At 36.3% G+C, this 21144-nt stretch overlaps 2 protein-coding genes across 3 annotated transcripts; both read left to right on the plus strand.

Moving 5' to 3' along the window:
- Positions 1–1396: 1396 nt before the first annotated feature.
- On the plus strand, positions 1397–5221 carry LOC130711740 (floral homeotic protein APETALA 2-like). 2 transcript variants are annotated; one of them, XM_057561461.1, is made up of 10 exons: positions 1397–2524; positions 2662–2687; positions 2909–2939; positions 3079–3166; positions 3321–3466; positions 3593–3637; positions 3775–3863; positions 3963–4141; positions 4250–4447; positions 4931–5221. In XM_057561461.1, the coding sequence occupies exons 1-10, from the start codon at positions 1944–1946 to the stop codon at positions 5141–5143; spliced, it is 1596 nt and encodes a 531-aa protein (XP_057417444.1). In that variant the 5' UTR covers positions 1397–1943; the 3' UTR covers positions 5144–5221. The 2 variants fall into 2 exon arrangements, with proteins under 2 accessions (XP_057417444.1, XP_057417445.1); XM_057561462.1 differs by having other exon boundaries at positions 1399–2524; positions 3966–4141.
- Positions 5222–9018: 3797 nt separating this feature from the next.
- Positions 9019–10823, plus strand: LOC130712342 (zinc finger BED domain-containing protein RICESLEEPER 2-like). The gene is made up of 3 exons (XM_057562178.1): positions 9019–9414; positions 9523–10717; positions 10807–10823. The coding sequence occupies exons 1-3, from the start codon at positions 9019–9021 to the stop codon at positions 10821–10823; spliced, it is 1608 nt and encodes a 535-aa protein (XP_057418161.1).
- Positions 10824–21144: the final 10321 nt, after the last annotated feature.

Here is a 21144-nt window from a genome sequence, read left to right on the forward strand (position 1 = left end):
ATGGTGGAAGTGGTGGTGGATGGTGGTGGCGGCGACAGCGGCGCTGGTAGTAGTGGCGATGGTGGCAGTGGTGGAAGGTGGTGACAATGGCGGTGAAAGGTGGTATTGGTGGCAATGGTGGCAGTGTGGTGGTGGATGGTGGGGGCAGCGACAGTGGTGGGATGAAGGTATCAACGATGATGGCAGTGGTGGAGCATGGTGGTGGTGGCGACGATAGTGGTGGTGGCGGGTGGTGATGGTGGAGGGTGGTGGCAGCGATGTTGGTGGTCGCGACGGTGGTAGTGATAGTAGTGGTGATAACTAGAGCGTGGTGGTGGTGGCGGCAGTGACGATGGTGGTGGTGGTGGAGGTGGTGGTGGTGGAGGGTGATTGTGGCGGTGGTTGATTAAATATATTCAAGTAGTTTATACATTGCACTTTAATCATGTCTTATTCATCATCTATATGATGGATGCATCATTTTGATGTATAAGAGAAGATTGATGTATAAGCTTATAAAATAATGTGTGCATCAAACAATGGATAAGTCAATAATGCATTGTATAAACTTATACTATCATACCTAATACGATGTACTAAACGACCTCTTAGTTTATTTTTTTTTTGTCAAAGTATAATAATGTTACCGTAGGGGACACACGCGCGGTTTTGAGAGAGTGAGGCAGTAAGAAAGGGTCATAAATACGAGGTACAGCGTAGGAAGGGTATTGGTCGCTTGGAGAACGAAAGAGGCAAAGGTGGCCCTCTTCCCGTACTCTTGGATTGGACTTTTCTGGAAAGAGTTTCCTTTTACTACTATTATTCTCATTTCCTTTTCTGATGCCAAAAACTACCCAAAACCCACTCTCTTACTTCATTCCCCAAAATACCCTCACCCACCACCCCTTATTACTTTCCTCTTCTCCCTCCCCTGTGGTGGCCCACATGGTAAAACGTAGTCACAATCCTAAAATGATAAAAATGCTTGGAACCTTGATTGAATGAATGGGTTTTGCAATGATGGGAATGATTTAACGATTAGAAGCTAAAGAAAGGTGCTAATTTTGAGTAATTAACCTTTCTTGAATGCCTCCTTGCGCTGTCTATTTTGTAATTAGAAGAGAGAGAAAGACAAGGCTTGTTCATCAGATGATGCTTTTCGATTTGGTTAACGTGGGAAAGTTGTTTAAGAAAGAGATGGTTCTTTATTTCCCAATTTTCCCCCTCCCCCAACTTGTTCAACATTTATCTCTCTGGCTCTGACTCTCTCTTTAATAAATAAATAGGTGAAAATTAAATAATTCTATTACTACTTTAGAAAAACCAGAAATAGAAGTATTTGTTTTTTTATAGTATAGTAGTGTGATGAAATTATTATTATTATTATTATGATGAGTCATTGAAGCAAGTGGTTAGAAAAAGAGAGAGAGAGAGAAAGAGAATATGAAGAGTGATGAGGGGTGGTGTTAAGAAGAAGGTGAGATGCTTTCGGCTAAGCTTGCTCATTCTGGCCTCGTCTATGCTGTATTGGGCAGTGAAGGAATACAAAGATCTTTGAACTTCTCTTTTACTACATTTTTGCAACACCTACCTCTCTCTCTCTCTCTTCTTCACTGGTCCTAGGTTTGATTTTTCTTTCTTTCTTTCTTTCTCTGATTTTCCAACACTTCAACATCATCCCTTGTTAACCAACTAGCTCCCTCATCTGAGTACTACTCTTTTTTCGCATCAAACCCCATTATTTTATTCTCAATTTGAGAGAAACAAAGACATATCCCTCGAAACTCCCAAAACAAAAAACAAAACAGAGAAGAAAGTTCTGGTTTTATTGATGTGAGAGTGGTTTCAGGAATCTGGGTTGGTTGGTTTGTTTATTGTTTGTCTCCTTAATGCTCTTGTGCTGCTTCAACTAGTCTTTCAATTCTTAGCTAGAATCTTTGAGGGGCTAGTTGAAGCATAGAAGAATGTGGGATCTCAATGACTCACCCGATCAGAGGAAGCATGAGGAATCAGAAGGGTGTTCTTCTCTCAAAACATCAACCATCGATGGCGGAGACGATGAGAAAGGGAAGAGGGTCGATGGATCTGTTTCCAATTCAAGTTCTTCTGCGGTGGTCATCGAGGATGGATCAGAAGAAGATGAACCAGAAGAAGGTGAGAGGGAAGGTACAAAAGCAGCGATGATGATGATGAAGAAGAGAAACAGCAGCAAGATATTCGGGTTCTCTGTCACCGGAGAAGGTGAAGAAGAGTCGTTTTTGTTGGACAGTGAAAACCCGCCGGTGACTCATCAATTTTTCCCGGTGGGGGAACATGAAAAGGCGGTTGTATCAGGTGGTGGCGGCGGCGGTGGTGGAGGCTCTTCCTTTCCTCGTGCTCACTGGGTGGGTGTGAAATTTTGCCAATCGGAAGCGCCGGGTGCCGGAAAATCAGTGGAGGTTTCGCAGCCGATGAAGAAGAGTAGAAGAGGACCAAGGTCTAGAAGCTCTCAGTATAGAGGAGTCACTTTTTACAGAAGAACAGGTCGATGGGAGTCACACATATGGTCAGTTTTCATTTCTTTTGTTTGATTCGGTAGGAAGAGTTCTGCCGCTCATACTGGTCCTACCCGACTCGAACAGTATTAACCTGTTGTTAAAAAAATTGATCCTGATGGTACTGATTGTGTCCATGATATTGCAGGGATTGTGGAAAGCAAGTGTATCTTGGTAAGATAATATGATGATAAGAATAATTGTGAGTGTGTGTGTGTGTGGTATGGGTGTGGCAGTTATTTTTCCAAATATCTTGTTTTAAGTAGCTAAAACATGTTTTTTTTCTTCCTTGTTTTGTGTTTTTGTCTTTGACATTATTTGGTTGAGACAAGTGTGTGTGTTTTGTGGGGAAATTGTTTTTGTGGTGATTGATTTGTCTGGGTAAATTTGTCTAGGTGGATTTGACACAGCACATGCAGCTGCTCGGTGAGCACTTGCTCATTCCCTTCCTCTAGTTTATACCATGCTTGTAACTAAATTTAACTTTTTTCTTTATCTTTGAACAAAAGTTGAATGTAAAATTGAAAATAAAATTTCATGTTTTCACATTCATCTCTTTTTGCAGTGCCTATGATAGAGCTGCGATTAAGTTCAGAGGAGTAGAAGCAGACATTAACTTCAACATAGAGGACTATGAAGAAGACTTGAAGCAGGTAATTAATTTGGTTATGTATATTTTATTTTATTCTATGAATGCATGTCATTTATGATTTATCTTATCTTGAATCATACACTTTATCTTCTCTAGGTACTAACTTTATATACCTTGAATTATTCTATTGATTTGGTTCTATACCATGTTACTAGATGACCAATCTGACCAAGGAAGAGTTCGTGCACGTACTTCGCCGACAAAGCACTGGGTTTCCTAGAGGAAGCTCCAAATATAGAGGTGTAACATTGCACAAGTGTGGAAGATGGGAAGCACGAATGGGCCAGTTTTTAGGGAAAAAGTAGGCCAAATTTTTCTTTGTCCTTCTCATATTTTTTCCTTTTGGGATTTTCTGCTCATTCATTCAGTTCTTAATTTCTTACATGAAACAAGAATGTTTAATTAATGAATATGGTTCACTATATAGGTACGTTTATCTGGGTTTGTTTGACACCGAGATTGAAGCTGCAAGGTAATCTATCTATCTGATTTGCTTACGTTATCAATTATTTCATTCCCTTCTACCAGGAGTATTAGATTGCCCATCTTCCAAATAACATAAATGACTTTAGGGTTTTAAATTTTATTTGCTCATTTTTTTTACTATAGGGCTTATGACAAAGCAGCAATAAAATGCAATGGCAAAGAGGCCGTCACAAATTTTGATCCCAGCATCTATGAGAATGAGCTTAATTCTGGTAATCAAACGACACCAACAATTATATATAGATTTTTTTTGATAATTAATACAAATATTTAGTTTTATTATTCACATTTTGACTTGTAATTTTGGCCAGCAGAATCCTCAGGTAACGCTCCTAATGAACAACAACACAATCTGGATTTAAGTTTGGGCAATTCGGGTTCAAAGCCTGGTAGTAGTCAAGTGTTTGGGAATCACACAACAAATTCTGCAAATCATGAGCAGCACTTGCCATCTCAATCTAATTGGCAGAATGGGGGGAACAAGCCCAAGGTTCATATTAATATTAATTATATCAAGATTTTTGTTTATATTGTAGCTTCATTGCTTCAATTTCCTAATATTCTATAGTTTTTTCTTGGTTATTGATGATTCATTCAGCTCATGAGTATACTACCGAAGCCTTTGCATAGAAGCAACAAGGAAGTGCATGGGGAGAGTGAAGCACTGAGGATGCTGAGTCAAACTCACCTCCATTCCTCAGCCTCTAATGAAATGCAAAGATATGTCCCCTACAGATCTTCTGGAGAGTCTCCAATGTTCCACAATTTTGCACATATTCACCCTCCAAATTTTCATGTGGGTACAACTCTCAAATCAATTCATCTATTCAGCACATTAATTAATATCAATTTCTCCTTTTCCGGAATCAATTTTATTAGCACATGAAGCTACTTGAATGAGATGCTTCTCATAATTAATTGAGTTAAAAATTAATCATACAAGGATTTCTTAATACTCCGTATACACTAAATAAATGAGAGAAAATTAAGAAGCACTCATAATTTTTAATTTTATGAAAGTGACAATTTTATAATGGACCATGTTCAAAACTCGTGCAGCCATGACTACTAAGCTCTGAATGTAGTGAATTTAGGAAAATTCAACTGTAGGGAAATTGGGAAACCGAATCCCATATTTTACTACAATTATGTTTGTTATATACAAAAACTGAATTGGCAAAAACTATTTTTATTTGTAAACTAAATTTTTCTTTAGGCTTATGAAAACAAGTTTTTACATGTGTATCAGTGTATTTAATAATTGTTTTTGTAAATGTAGTTTCCCAGCAGCAGCTATGGAGGTCGAGTTGGAAGTGATCTATCCTTATCATCGAGCGATCATCAACATTTACAACAGTGGCAATCCGGACCTCCACATTATTTAGCAACTGCTGCAGCATCATCAGGATTCCCACCGCAGATTATAAGACCCTCTTCTTCTCAAGGTTGGCTGCAGAAAAATGGGTTCCACACACTCAAGAGACCATCCTAATGTACAATTTTTTCTGCCCCCGCCAGTAATCACATTCAAGTTAAATAATCTTTCATATAATATATAAATATTTATATATCTTCTTTTGCTCTCTTTAATTTCTTTCTTAGATGCAGTGTTAATTATATATGCTATAATGTTATTAGGAAAATGGCCCATAGATATGACCAAAACTTTACTATTGAGGTGAAAAATAAAAAGAATCCCAAATTGGGAACTTGGTCCGAGTCAGTCAAACTAACAAACGGACGAAATCTTTAACTAGATATTCTGGGATCTGACTAAAATTTTCTGATCTTATGTAACTCTGATTTATTGCTTTTCTGCGTTACGGGTATTTATGACAGCACCTATTCGTTTCTTAATTTGGGATGAATTGCAATCACACACATGCTTGTCAATTTGTTCCTTGTTTCACTTTGGTCTTGAAAAACTTTGCCCACGAAAAGATGCTACCAATTGTTCCTTAGAAGGGAAAATGCAACATTGTTTAAAAACTAAATGAGAATTTTTATGTTTTATATATGAAAATGATGTAGAAGAAAATTAGCTATAGGCTTAGGAGTTAGGAGTAGCTGCTGCTAGCTATAGGGTGGGAAATATGAAAAATCAGAGATGCAAAATGGGTTTATTTTCTGGTGTGTCTTGGAAATATCATCGGATGGTGATGAATAGTCTCCATCAACGGTGTCCTTTGAATCAGTTCTCTCGGCCAAAAGCAGTCAGACAAAGCCATTATGATGAGAGGGACCTATCAATTTTCGTCTAAAGCTTCAAAAGGACACTGATACATGGAGTGAGAGAGAGAAAAGGAAGCCACCAAAAGGGTGTAATGAGTTTCGTTTGGTTTAAAGCTTTAACCCGCCATGTCATTTTTTAACTTTTACTTCTCACGCAGTAACTAAAAAGTAAAAACATTGCTAAGAAAGTCCTTATAATAGTAGTACAATGCTCACTTCTATGTTAGTTTTTTGAATAAAGTATATCAAATTCTAATGTATGAGAGTTTATCCTCTTTATCTAGGCGGGAGCAATTTTTGAAAGGTTCGCTAATCCACATTGCTGGAAGTGAGGTTAATGCCACTCAATTCGTTGGAGAGGGGAGCATAGATGCCTAGTTTTGTAAAATTAACATTTCAAATGTTCAGTCCTAAATGTGAGAGGGTATGTTACAAGAGAGTCTCATCCACTAAATATATGATTGAGTTAATCCTTATAAATGCTAGGGTAAACTCACCTCTAAGTTAGCTTGTTTAGTAGTATTTAATTAAGTCATTTAAACTTATGTATTATGATTAATTTAGTGAAAAGTCATTTTCACTCGATAATGAAATTAAGTGAATATGCACTTTTATCAAATTATTCTTGTCGACAGATCAAACCCTAAATTACCTAAAGATCCAATAGAACTTATTGGTAGATAAAAGCCAAAAATGGTGTGTTTCTGTGTGCGATTGTTTATCATAAAATATGGGATGTACTTTTGTGGAGCAGAGCAGGGGAGTAATTGGTCGATGGTTCAACGATTCTAGACTTGTGAGTTTGGGAGGGAACAGCTTCTGACTCGTTAATGAATCAGACCCAATGTTTGATGATAATCTTTGTTATCTCGTTGGTTGCAAAAATTATTTAAAAATAATCATTAAACCCCATTTGGTTTTTTTTATGTGTGTTGTGGTTCAGTAAAGTTATTTAAATTTTTTAAAAGCATACACAACTTCGTCATCACCAGCGTCATCCTAGATATTTCTAGTAAAGGTGCTTTCAATAGTTTTAAATTAAACCGCAATAAACAGGTTCGTTGTACCGGGTATTATTACCAAAATGGAAAGTTAAAATGAAAAGGAAAAAATGATCAAGCTTGGTGACTCGGTTAACAACATTATTTGGGTATTTAAGGAGAGGAAAAACGATACCTTTGCGCCTCTCGTAATATTGATATGTTGTTGTGGCCTACCAACCAAAAAAGACCATATATTAGAGTAAGCTAATAAAACAGGTTTTGAATCTTTTGATTCAAATACACCAATCACTTTTTTTTCATCCCATATTCATTGACTTTCTCTTATCTCACTTATAAAAAATCTTAAATTAACTAGAGATATGACTAATATAACACTTAATTATATATGAGAAGATCATCCTCAACCTTTAAACTATCTTTTTGTTTGAGTAGTATTCCAAATTATAATATAGTATCAAAGTTTATCTTAAATTTATAAAAAAATAAAAATAAGTGGAGACTAGTAGACCACTTGTATATGGGGCACTTCAAATATTCAGTCCTAAGGCGATGAGAGTGTTGAGAAGACAGTCATCAATTTTTAAACTAAATTTTGGATTGAATTAGGTCTCCCAAATTATATTTATTACTTTTTTTTATTTCTATCTTAAACTAAGTAACGTCAGTATATATGATATTGAGGTTGTCGGAAACTCTTCTAATGAAGGGCTCTTTAGTTGTTCTTTAGTTGTCTTGTTTGTTTTCCGAAGCGAAAAAAATACAGAGTGTCAACCTAAATTTTTCTTAAACCTTGTTGGCCAAATATGTTTGATTTTTGTTGCCATTATAAATAAGAAAACATATATCTCAATGCGCAAAAAAAAATATTAAGTTATATATGTGTAGAGCTGGGCGAATTGGCCCGCGCCCGCGGGCCGACCCGCGTAACCCGCAGTCCGCGCGGGCTGTGGCCCGCTGAATGGTTGCCCGTTTAAATGCGGGCCTACGCGGTCTGGCCCGCTCAACCCGCGAGTTCAGGCGGGTTGAACCGCGGTTTTGCGGGCTGGACCGCATTATAAAAAAAAAACCTTGAAATGAAGAACTGGCCCAACAGGAAAAAAAAAGTTTAAGACACCAAAAAAAAAAAAGGTCCAACCCATTCCTCTCTCTAAAATCTGATCTGATTTCATTACAAACCCTAAATTACTTTTGGTTCCTCTCCTCTCTCTCTCAAATGACACACGCTCCCTCTCTTCCTCAAGTCCCACTGTCCCAGCCGCCCAGCACCAGCTGCCAAGCACCCAGCACAGCAGCCACCCGCGGCCACCACACACGCTCCCTCTCTTCCTCACGCCGCCGCGCCACCGCCCATCAACCAGGTTTGCTCCTCCTTTCTTAATGTTCTATTTTCCCTGTTGTTTGGTACCATTGATATGAATCAATCCTTTTATGTTGGTGATGCTGCTGGGAGAAAATCAGATCATAGTGTGGTCATTGTTTCAGTGTTGATTTTGACAATGCTGAGTTTGGAATGTGGTGTTATCGTGAGAAAGAATGATCAAAATCAAAGGTTACACAGGTTTAGCGTGAGTGCTGTATATATCTAAGGATGTTTTTTGTCTGCCACAATGCCCAACCAGCTATAATAGGTTGTAGAATATGCCAACTTAAATTTGACGGAATACTACATGCATTAGACTAATAGCACCACGTATTTCAAGAGGTTCCCAGTGTAATCTTAGCAAACTTATTTACTTTTTTCTAAGTCATTATACAAAAGGTCAAAAAGTCACAAATTTGATGCTTTTTAGTTTTTTCCATCACTTTACTCTTTCCATTTTAGAGAACCAACTTATACAAGCAATACAAGCAACAAGGGGGGTTGAAGGGCAATGCTAAACTTACCCGAAAAGAAAAGGGTCATTCCATACCAGCGTAGCTAGTCAGGCATGTTGCCTATATTTATTATTAAATTTGCAAAGGCCATTGGTTTAAAATTTTATCTCCTGAAGAGTACTTCAAGGCTTGAGGATCTAATGTGGTCATTGTTTCAGTGTTGATATTTTTTTTGTACAATGTTTTTTTACTGAAGTTAGATTCTATAGTTTTGTTAGATAATATATTCTATTTTTATTGTTTTATAGGAGGAAATATGTCTGAATCTGATTCTTCTGATTCCTCTATGAATGAATTGGATGAAACTGTTAATGTTGGTGAGTCTAGTGCTAATCCTTTGAACCTTGAAACTGAAAATTCCATTGAATCACCCGCAGAAGTTGATAAGAATAAGAAGAGAGATAGGTCGCTCACATCTAATGTTTGGGATTACTTCAAAACAATTGGTAAAGGATCTGATGGGAAAAATAGAGCTGAATGTCTTGCTTGTGGGAAGCAATATGTATGTGGTGGTCATGACTATGGAACTTCATCTTTGAGGCGTCACAAAAATGCGTGTCAAATGATTCCAAAGTTTCATGAAACTACTACTGGTAAACTAATGCTTCATCAAGGTGCCAAATTGAGAACTAGAAAAGTGGATAACAAAGTTGTACGTGATATGTTAGCCATGTCTATCATAGAGCATGACCTTGCTTTCAATTTTGTGGAGTATAGGAGGATTAGAGAGTTGTTGAAATATTTGAATCCCTAAGTAAAGGTACCCTCTAGACGTGCTTCCACAATAGATATTATTAAGTTGTATGAGGGAGAGAAAAAAAAATTGAAAGAAGAGTTGGCCAAAGTTCCAAGTAGGATAAATTTGACTTCTGATTTGTGGACTGCTTGTACTGCTGCTGGTTATATTTCATTGACTGCTCATTGTGTTGATGAAAATTGGAAACTGAATAGTAAAATTCTTAATTTTTGTCATTGTCCTCCTCCACATTCTGGGCAAGAGTTGGCTAAGATTGTGAATGATTTCTTGGTGGATTGGGGAATCGAGGGAAAAATATTCTCATTGACTTTGGACAATGCTAAGTCTAATGACACATTGGAAAAGTCTTTGAGAGATAGGTTGAAGAATAATAAAAGTTTGTTATGTGATGGTGAATTTTTTCATGTTCGTTGTTGTGCCCACATACTAAACCTCATAGTTCAAGATGGTTTGGATGTTGCTAATGATGCTTTATCCAAAATTAGAGAAAGTGTCAAGTATGTTAGGGCAACGCAAGGAAGAAGGGATGTTTTTAAAGTTTATGTGGAGAAACATGGTATTGATAAGGAGACAAAGGTTGGTTTGCGTTTGGATGTTGTTACTAGGTGGAACTCCACCTACTTGATGCTTAAAAGTGCACTTGTATATCGACGTGCATTTAAGGAGCTTGCTTTAGATGATTCACACTACAAATCTCTCCCTAGTGATGAAGATTGGGAAAGAGGAAAAAAAATTTGTGAGGTTTTGCTTCCATTCTATGATATCACAAATATGTTTTCTGGATCCACTTATCCAACATCTAATTTGTATTTCATGCAAGTGTGGATTATTGAATGTTTGTTGTTTCAAAATAAGACTCATGAGGATGCGGTGATTAGGGACATGATAAAAGAAATGCAGCTGAAATTTGATAAGTATTGGTGTGATTATAGTGTTATTCTTGCACTTGCCTCCGTTCTTGATCCTCGCTTGAAGCTTCAATTTTTGGAGTTTTGTTATTCTGACATTGGACTTGATGCAATTGCTCGCCAAACTAAGATGAGGATTGTCAAACAAAAGATGTATGATCTATTTCATGAGTATGTCAACAATTTTGATGGTGGAAGTCAATCCACACAAGAGACATTGGTTACTACTAGTGACATTGCTAATGCTTCTCAACCTAGTAGTTCTCTTACCACCAATGTTTTGGATGTAAGTATTTGTTTACTCCTTGTATTTATTTTTTACCTAAATTTTTAATTAGTTTTTACATTTATTAATTATTGTTTCTATTTTATTATGTAGAGATTTATCACATATGAGAATCAAAATATGTCACAAGTAGGAAAGTCTGAATTGGAAACATATTTGGATGATCCAAGACTTTCTTCACAATATCATAAGGATCTTGATCTTTTGCAATATTGGAAGGAGAATAAACAAAGATATCCAATTCTTGCATTGATGGCTTGTGATATATTGAGCATTCAAATTACAACCGTAGCATCCGAATCCTCTTTTAGTATTGGCTCTCGTGTTCTCAACAAATATCGAAGCTCTCTTCTCCCCAAGAATGTGCAAGCTTTGATTTGTACAAGAAATTGGTTGCTAGGATTTGATGTTCAAGGTAATTATTGCATTCTTTCATGAACGAAATGTTTATAAAATCATACATTGAATTATTTTTTACCTTTTAAATTTATTATCAATTATGACTTATAACATTTGAATTTGAGTTGTAGGAGATGAAGAAGATGATGAAAATGAGGAGCCACCTACATCCAAGAATGTTGAATGAAGAATTGATGATTGATGCATGAATTGGATATTTGATGTTTTGGTTTGTTTTAGATTTTTAAGACATGTTTGTTCAACTTTAAGATTTGTAAGACTTGTATGCATTACTTAAGGATTTCATGTTTGGATTTGTTAGACTTAATGTGTCTGGATTTGTAAGACTTCTTTTATGTTATTTGAATTTATAGTAATATTATATGCAAGAAGTTAAGAATGGATTTGATCATTTGAGTTTACTAATTATGAATTATTATGTATCAACAAAGTTTGACAACTTTGGAAAAAAAATCCATTCATTTTTTAATTTAGTCATTTATAAGGTTTTTTATGAAAAAAAATATTTTTAATTTAGTTTTAAATTGCATTTTTATTTTTTTTAATTTGGCAGGTGGCCCGCGGGCCAGCCCGCTTATCCGCGGGGCGGGGGCGGACCAGCGTATCAGAGGCCCGTTTAAATGCGGGCCTACGCGGTGCGGGCCTACGCGGGGCGGGCCTACGCGGGGCGGTTTACCCGCATACCCAGCTCTATATATGTGATATTTGAATATTCAATGAAAGTCCAAGCACACACTAAAATCCATATATATATATATATATATGGTTGAGAATTTCATAATCACTTTTCAAGATAAGCTAATAGAGTTATCATACTTTAAATTGTGACTACTGACTACCACAAATCGAAACACACTATCAAATGGTGTTGGAAGTCTATAATATATAATCATTATTTGACTTGCTCACTGTAATAATGATATCTTTTTTATATTCTAACACCAAACATAACTAAAATCATAGAGCCACTGTACGTGCTTCGATAGGTTAACAAGAAGAGGATGAGTGAGTATGAGTGGTGGTCCAAAGATTTTGATGCCATGGGCCTTGATTCTACGTAAAGGAAAGAAGAGAACAAAGTTTTGAGTACAAAGTGAGACTCTGCAATTCAGTGTTCAGTAGGTTAAATTAAAAGCCATCCCTCACCTCACCTTAGATCTTTTTCCCTTGCATCGTATCTATGAAACTCTGCAACACCAGCCAGATGGACTCATTTCTCTTTCACAGTTTCTCTCTCATCCACCCCCACCTCCCTCTTGATTTTTTTAAACTAAATTATTCAATTCTGGCAATTTCAACCCGGATAAATGCTAAATGTTTCTAAAAAAAAAAATGCTAAATGTTTCTTTAGAAATGCAACTTAATTACTTATAATTAAACTTTCAAACTAAGAGTTAAACAATTATTTTTGGTTAATCACTGCAAGCAATACCAATCGAGTCTTTTCCGTGAAATCTTAATAAAAAAAAGTTCGAGGTTCAAGGCAAATATATAAAAAGTAAGTGAGGAGATAAATTAAAAGAAAAGGATAAAAACATAGCATGGTGCATTTATGCTAATAAGAGTAAGTAAGACAAACCTCGGTCCAGAAAGTGGAAAAAAATAGAAATCCAAAAGAGTAAAGTAATCTAGCTAATGGGTTGGGTTCGTGACCACCTTTTTTACCCTTTAAAATGGGGGTTTCCAAAAATGGCATTTCTTGAACGGTTGGAAAATTATTGGGGTCTACTTCAATTCAATTTTTTTTTTTGTTTTTTTCCTAAAAAAAACAAAGTCCTTTCTCTACCATGTATTGTTATAATAGTTGATGGTGCTATGTCGACATTGGTATAATGTAGACATTTAAAAGATATTTGGATTGAAAAATGAAGAGAATAAAAAGAAGAAATTATCTCTCAAAAATAAAAAGAAGAAATTAATGTGATATATGATAGAAGAAGGAGATGGAGAAAAAAATTTGGTGGCGTGTGTCTACATCGTAATTTGTGGTGCAATTTTTACTTGTCATAAACTGCGAAGTTTAACACTGACGGTGAAAACCCACTACAAAATGAGTAAAAGAAAAATCTTCCCGAACTTTGTGTTGGTTTTACACAGTTAGTATCACACTTTTTTTTTTTTACTTTGTAGAAATCCACCACAGATATATAGTGCATGTCGATTGTATGGCTGAAACTTCATGGAAAACCGCCACAAATTATGTATGCCCATTGTATGGCTAGAAAACAGTACTCCTTCTGTGTCAAATTATAAGTCAATTTTTGAGTTTTTTTATACTCTAATTAATTTTTTTTAATGTTTACCCTTATCATTAATACTCAACATTCAAAGAAATTTTCTATTGTCAAAATTTTGCTTGATTTTCAAGATCATTATTATCTAAAGATAGTGAAACATTAATGTGAAGAAATTTTTTAAATGAAAGTAATTTGAAAAAAGTTATTAAAAAGGCTACAAATTTATTACTATCATTATTTGATAAGCCAAAATAAATTACGCTAGCACAAGGAGTGCTAGAACATCCCAAGTACAAAGTAAAGAGAATAAAAAGATTAAACTCCAACAACTAGTGAAGAGCAACTGCATCAAGATGCAAAGACTTTAAATAAGAGAGAAACGTAACAATGCTACCGGCATCATAATTACAGCTACAAATTCATTATTACTAACTAATCTTAACTATATATTTTCTTATTTTTAGAGAATTTGACAAAAGTAACTAATAGTAATTCTAAAGAAGTATGTAAAAGTGATTGAAATGGAGAGAGTATGTATGTCGATATATTGGTACTCTAATAGTAAATCTTTGTATGCAATTATGCATATAGAAGGATAGGTGATGGTGACTGCGACTTGGACTAGTACTTGGGTGAGGAGTAAATATTGGTCCTATCATGCATGCACATTGTGCTCTCATTCATATGTTATATCGCTTTCATCATTCATTCAGACAAACTATTTCTTTGGTTTCCCTTTCTGGGACGCCCCTCTCTTTTTCTCTCCTCACTCATTCCAATTCACACCGACTATGTGTGTGCCTTCCCACTCTCTCTAACCTTTGAGTACACTTTCCTTTTATGGTATGCTGTGGTTTGTTATTATTGTATTCACCTGTTTTTGCTTTGGATTTTCTCTATCGTCTAGCTCGTAGGTATATATGTAATTTTTATTCATTCAAAGTTAGATAAGATTCCTTTGAGTTAATTTTATTTTTAAATAAAAAATAAATTAAATGTTTACATAAATATGAATAATACTTCATTTAAAGTACTCTTTAATTGTACTCTCTCGTTTCCAATAGACATTGCTCATAAAAAAACTTAATTTAAGTGCACGGAATCTTACACTTACTAATAGCCGCATGTTTGAAGGAAATTCAGAACATATAAAATCATATTTGAAATCAAGGCCAACATGATTGGTGTTTTTGTGGCAAAACTGATTTTACATAAAAGAGGTGTAGCCAAAGGGGGCCTCACAAGTATTGGTGACAAAATCGATTTAGTCTGTTGGGCCGGTCTGTCTAACCTGCGTTATTTCGTAGATAGGGTATCGCTAATTGAAATCTCATTTAACCCATTTTTCTAACTCACTAGATTAGTGGACTAAGGTGGGTCAGGTCAGACGGCCCGACCAAATATTAAAAAAAAAATTATTTTATTTATTATTAAGAGCTTTGGTTTAATTTTCTTTGGTGTGTCAGATAATCATTAATAGAAAAGTGTTCATTATCGATGGTCAAAAGTCATCGGTAACGACCAAAGTCATCGACGATTCACCTTTATAGAAATTTTCATAGGTATTGGTCTTGTAGGTAATTTTTTCGTCGGCAATTACCAAAATCATTGGCAATTCCGTAATTGGCTTGGCTGGAAAAAGAACTCCTTTTACTGCAAATGAAGTTGACATGCACTAAATTGATGAAATTAAAAGACTCATTCTGCTCATATGAACATGAAGTTGACATGCACTATATATCTGTGGTGGATTTCATCAATTAAAACTATCATTATTCTTAGTTTCATACATTTCTATTTATACAGACTTAAATTTTTTAATTATACTATAACAATTACTAAATTAAAACAATTTCAAAGTTTGATACATTTTCATAATTTTGTTATCAACAAGGCTAATGCTAACAATAATGTGGTTGTCGGTAGATCATTGGTACTTTATAATTCCCTTGTAAGACGATTTTTAGGCATTCCTAGTAATGCCGAGTTTTCTTGTAGTGTACAAAAAGTGCTGACAATGGTGATTGAGGGTGCTAGTCAGTGGCGATGGTGGAAGAAATGTAGTAATGAAGCAATGATAAATATATTGATTCAAATCATAAAAGTACACAAAATGATCGAGTGCTATTTTGATTCCATTCTATTCATGTTCCACTTCATTCTCTTGTAAAATAAATCATTCCATTTGGTTCCATCTCCTATTACTAATTCAAACATAGCCTTATATGGTGTGTCAATGAGGGGTATGAAGGTCTATCCACACACCATATTGGACTAACAAAAAAATGACCAAGAAACGAACACCACATCTTTATGCAAAAACTTAAGCATTGACAGTGGCGGAACTTGAAGAAAAATTTTGAGGGAGCTAAAAGAAGATTTCAATATATAAACTATAATATTTTTTTATTATTAATACAAAAATATTTATAAAAAAATAGTTCATATAATATGGATGTTGAAAATTTATTATAAATTAGGTTAATAATCTTGAAAATTTACTTTTTTTTCAATTTTTTGTTTATGAATATATATTCTGGGTTTTACCTTTAAATAACTTTCTTTTATAAGTTTTAATATTTGTGCAAGTTAACTAAGGCCAGGTCAAAAGGTAAGTGAAACTAGCTGTTAAAAATTAAAAAATGTAAAAAGGACTGAGGCGAGATTCAAACCACAGCCCTCGTCATCATGGGGGTGGTTCTCAGCCACTGAACCAGTATCGAGTCTTGTGTAAAATAACACACATTCTTTAATATATAGTATTAACTGAATAATTTTTTTACCCAAATCGTTATTTAAAATTTTTTCTAAAATTTTTGAGGGAGCTACAGCTCCCTCTTGTCATCAAGAAGATCCGCCACTGAGCATTGAGTTTGTGGGTCTTATCTTTTATATACTCTTCAACACTATCACGTACTTTCATCAAATGAGAAAATTCAAACTCACACTTGATTTTCTCAACATTCCACCTCTCAAGTATGAGTTACCACATTCTATACTCCCCTCATCGAAAGCTATTGGTTATCTTTTAATTGTTCTCTGATATTTTCTTATATATATTTTGTATTATTTTACCCTGCTACCCTTTTTCATATTTTATTACTTCTTGTTTGTAATTATGTGTATGTATATTTCCTCCATGAGACCAAGTGTGGGTTGTAGTAATTCACCACTTTATTCCTTAAAAAAGTGGTTGAGGGCGATTAATCTTAACTCTTATGATTGTAAAATACTCCTTGGTCACTCCTATATTGCTTAGTGCACTTATTTTAGGATGATGAGTTAGCAAGTCTCACGCCTATCAGTTATGAAAATACCTTGGTTAAGATGAAAAATACCTTGGCCCCATGACTCGAAAGTTTCGGGTCCATTATTATTGTTTGCTGGTTCTATATCTTATATACTTTTCAAACTTTTTTTTTCGAACAACCAAGAAAATTTAATTATCAAAGGTGAGAAAATACAAAAGCATAAAGATGAATAGAACTTAGCCCATATAGCTCTCCTCCTATTAGACTATTGCTATGTCAAAGCACCCGCAAAAGTATTGGTCTCCATGCATGTGGCACACCAGTAATGATATGTACACACCTTATTTTATAAACACTTCATTTCCACTAATTTTTATTTTTATCTCTCTCCTCTTATCATCTATCATATCTCATACTTTCTCTCTCTTATTTTTTCTTTTCTTCCTACCTCTCTCCTTATTCCACATCTTTCCACCTTTCTTAGAGGTGTGAAAGTAACATTATTCGTGGCACACACCACTGCAGAGAACCACCTCCTTGTAAAGAATATCTATAAGATTCAGCTTATTTCCTAGCTAGTTTCCATGGCCTATTGTTTACATTATTCACCCAGCCCACTACAATGGAAGAATCATTCTCTACAATTACATTTTTCACTAGAAATGTTTTGCAGAATTTTAGCGCTGTCAAAATAGCTTCAAACCTCCGCTTCAAACGCCCATTTATCAAGCTAGTATATCTTGAGAAAAACCCTAGCACTCGCCCCTCACTGTCTCTTAGTACCCCGCCAATTCCACACTTCTTGGGAGAGCCTTTTGCCGCCCTGTCTAGCTAGATAAATTTCACTAAATTCCCGTTTGAAGGTAACCCAGACAGCAGATCTGACGGACTTTGGAGTAGAAGGCAATTTTATACGGTCCAAATTCTCAGGTATATGAAATAATTGTAAGGGACATTGGGACTTCAAACTCAAACTTAATTTTCTCACCATTATAGTATTAGTACGGATAATAGTTCGATCAACTAAAGCAAAATTACCACCAATAAAATATCTTAAATAGCAATTTGATATATTTACACACTTACTCTTGTTTTTTGTCTCTTTTATTTTTCATATCACACCGTACACTAAAGTTTGACTAGTGTACATTCTTGATTAAACAAGAAATCCGGGTACAATATATGAATATATTAATGCGAGACATCACAACGTCTGATATTTCCCAGCACACCCAACTCCCCTTATATGTTACGAAATTTCATCACAAAAGCCGACCAAAACTACATGAATTAATTTCATTATTCACATTCTGCAAGCGAAGGTTCATACAAAACTCAAAAAAAGTTGAAGGAATTTTTTTATGGAAATTAATGTTGAAACTAAAAGAAATCTGTCCAATATATTTGTTATGTCTCAGCTTATCAAGTATTTGGAAACCTCATTTATTCCTTTGGTTACACGTTAAGCAACCGGACCACATATACGAGGACTGTGGACTCCTCTTCTGGTCACCTCTATAAGTGTAATAAGGATAGCTTAGGATATGAAATATCGCCAGCTGTATTGACAGCTACAGCTGTATAGTTAGTAGTTAGAATTCTGTTAGGATTCTGTTAGTGTGGTTAGCTTTCTGTTACAGCTTACCAACTCTCTATATAAGAGAATCTCACTCTATTGTAAAGGTTAGCAAATCATAATAGAAAATTCAGTTTACGATTCTATGTCTATTTCTCTCTTTTTCCCTCTTTCTGTTTCTGTTATCATGGTATCAGAGCCTATCCTAGATCCATTTGTTGTGTGGAGACCTCTCATATTTGGGCCACCCGTTGTTGTTCCCACGTTCCAGTCTGTTCAATCCTGGACGTGAGGGGGTGTGTTAGAAGTCCCACATTGGCTAGAGATAAGGCCAATCAAGTGTTTATAAGGGTTGTGCAAACCTCAACTCTTGAGCTAGCTTTTGTGGTTGAGTATAGGCCTCCCAATTTCTAATATGGTATCAGAGCTTAGGTTCAAGATCCATGGCGGAATCTTCATCTTCTTCCTCGCTATCTTCTTCGTCTTCACTTCTCTCTTCTTCTTCGCATGAGAAGACTTTGACTCATGCTGTCATCAAGCTTGATGACACAAATTTCTACTCCTGGAAACAATTGGTTGAAGGAGTAATTAGGGCACACAAATTGCAGAAGTTCATCCAAGATCCAGTTCAGATTCCAGATCGTTTTCTTTCTGAAGAAGATCATGTAGCTGAATCAGAAAATCCTGCATACACTGAGTGGGAGCAACAAGATTCCACGCTCTTCACGTGGTTACTCTCAACGTTGTCTGCATCTCTTCTTCCTACTGTGGTGCAGTGTCGCCTTTCTTGGCAAATCTGGGAGGAAATTCATACTTTCTTCAATGCGCATTCAAAAGCTCAATCCACGCAATTGCGCTCAGAGTTGAAGAACATCTCCAAAGGATCGAAGACTGCTTCAGAGTACCTCAAACGAATCAAGACCATTGTTAACACTCTGACATCGATTGGAGAACCAGTTCAGTTTCGCGATCATCTTGAAGCCATCTTTGATGGCCTTCCTGAGGAGTTCAGTGCGTTGATGACTGTGATCTACAGTCGTGACACATTCTTCACTATTTCCGAAGTCGAAGCAATGGTGATTGCTCATGAGGCTCGATTAGAACGCATCAAGAAGAAAAATCACACAGATTCTGCAGCCTCGGTGTTTCTTGCACAGGCTTCGCCTCAGGCCCCTTCGATTCCCGCTCCAGCACCCCCACCGGTGTCGCAACCACCGCCACAGCCTAGTCCACCGTCGTCGGTGCCATGGCAGCCACCGTCGGAGTCGCCATCAGCAATACACAGTACTGATCAAGATCGCGACTCAGGGACTCAAGGGAACAACAACTATGGGGGAAGCTCTGGTCGTGGCCGTGGCCGCGGGAGAGGTCGTAGCAACCTTCAAGTCTCATACTGCAACAAATATGGCCATGATCTTGCTTCGTGTTGGTCGAAGCCCAATTCTACTTCCAATGGAGCAATTGGCCAATCCAATAATGGTAATTCTTCTTCAGGTACAAATTTGGGATTTTCTGGAGCTCAATTTGGGAATTTAGGGTTTCCAAATACTCAATTTGGGGGTTTTGGTCCCTATACGAATTTAGGGTTTCCTGGTGCAAATTTGGGATTTTCTAGAGCTCAGATTGGGGGTTTTGGTCCCTATACTAGTTTTGGGCCTGGGATGTCAGGTTCTCTTCTTCCTTGGTGTGTTCCTTCCCCACCTTTGCATGGTGCATGGGGTTCTCAGTTCTCTGCTAGACCTCAGCAGGTTGCACCACAAGGTTTCAGAACCAATTTTCCTCCAATCTATCCTCAGGCAGCACAAGCTTCTAATCAAGCACATCCTCAGGCTATGCTTGCAACTGTTCCACCTCAGTTTGCACCTACTGCTGCAAGTCCTTCAGTGCAGTGGTTCCCAGATTCTGGGGCCACTCATCATGTCACCAACAATTCATCTGTAATGGTGGACAACACACCAGTGAGTTCTTCAGATCAGCTTTACATGGGTAATGGACAGGGCTTGCCAATTCAATCTATAGGTTCAGCTACTATTCCCTATACTTTTAATCCTAAAGCAGTTCTTCTTCTCAATAAGCTTCTTTTAGTTCCTTCAATTACTAAGAATTTAGTATCTGTTAGTAGGTTTGCTAGGGATAACAATGTCTATTTTTCTTTTCATGCTACTTACTGTTGTGTTCGAAACCAGGACACCTCTGAACTTCTACTCAAAGGGAGTGTGGGTGAAGATGGCCTCTACTCTTTTGATGGACCACTCACTCAAGCTTCCTTGTCTCAGTCTCAGTCCACTTCAGTTCCTTCCTTTCAGAGTCATCAGGTTGCCATTGTTTCTCAGCCTCAATCAAATAAAGCAATTTATACTACTAGCACTGTTCTTCCTTGTAATAGTTTACCTACTGTTTCTTCTAATGTTCAGTCTCACTCTCTGAGTAGACCTACTTGTACTAGTCCTATTAGTAATCATGTTTCTGTATATGATTTGTGGCATTATAGGTTGGGTCATCCCCACCATGATGTTCTCAAACAAGCTTTAAATCTGTGTAATATTTCTGTTCCAAGTAATAAAAGCATCTTTTCTTTTTGTAAAGCTTGTTGTCTTGGCAAATCTCATAGATTGCCTTCTACACTTTCCTCTACCATTTACTCTAAACCTTTTGAGTTAGTGTTTGTTGCTCTATGGGGTCCTTCTTCCATAGAATCTACATGTGGGTTTTCATATTTTTTCACCTGTGTTGATGCTTACACTCGTTTTACTTGGATTTTCCCTTTAAAAAGAAAGTCAGATACATGTGCCACTTTTATCAATTTTCAGTCCATGATTGAACTTCAGTTTGGTCACAAACTGAAGAGTGTGCAAACTGATGGAGGGGGCGAATTTAAACCTTTACTTTCACATTTTCAGTCTTTGGGAATAGTACATAGATTGACTTGTCCTCATACACACCATCA

This window comes from Lotus japonicus, chromosome 4 (genome assembly GCF_012489685.1).
Source record: "Lotus japonicus ecotype B-129 chromosome 4, LjGifu_v1.2".
Classification (NCBI taxonomy): Eukaryota; Viridiplantae; Streptophyta; class Magnoliopsida; order Fabales; family Fabaceae; genus Lotus; species Lotus japonicus.

Excerpts from the sequence above, each read along its gene's own strand:
- LOC130711740 (XM_057561461.1), top strand. The coding sequence starts at position 1,944 with ATGTGGGATCTCAATGACTCACCCGATCAGAGGAAGCATGAGGAATCA. Across the intron at positions 3,638-3,774 it reads ACCGAGATTGAAGCTGCAAG|GGCTTATGACAAAGCAGCAA; the intron begins GTAATCTATCTA and ends TTTTTACTATAG. Across the intron at positions 3,864-3,962 it reads TGAGAATGAGCTTAATTCTG|CAGAATCCTCAGGTAACGCT; the intron begins GTAATCAAACGA and ends AATTTTGGCCAG.
- LOC130712342 (XM_057562178.1), top strand. The coding sequence starts at position 9,019 with ATGTCTGAATCTGATTCTTCTGATTCCTCTATGAATGAATTGGATGAA. Across the intron at positions 9,415-9,522 it reads GAAAAGTGGATAACAAAGTT|GTACCCTCTAGACGTGCTTC; the intron begins GTACGTGATATG and ends CCCTAAGTAAAG.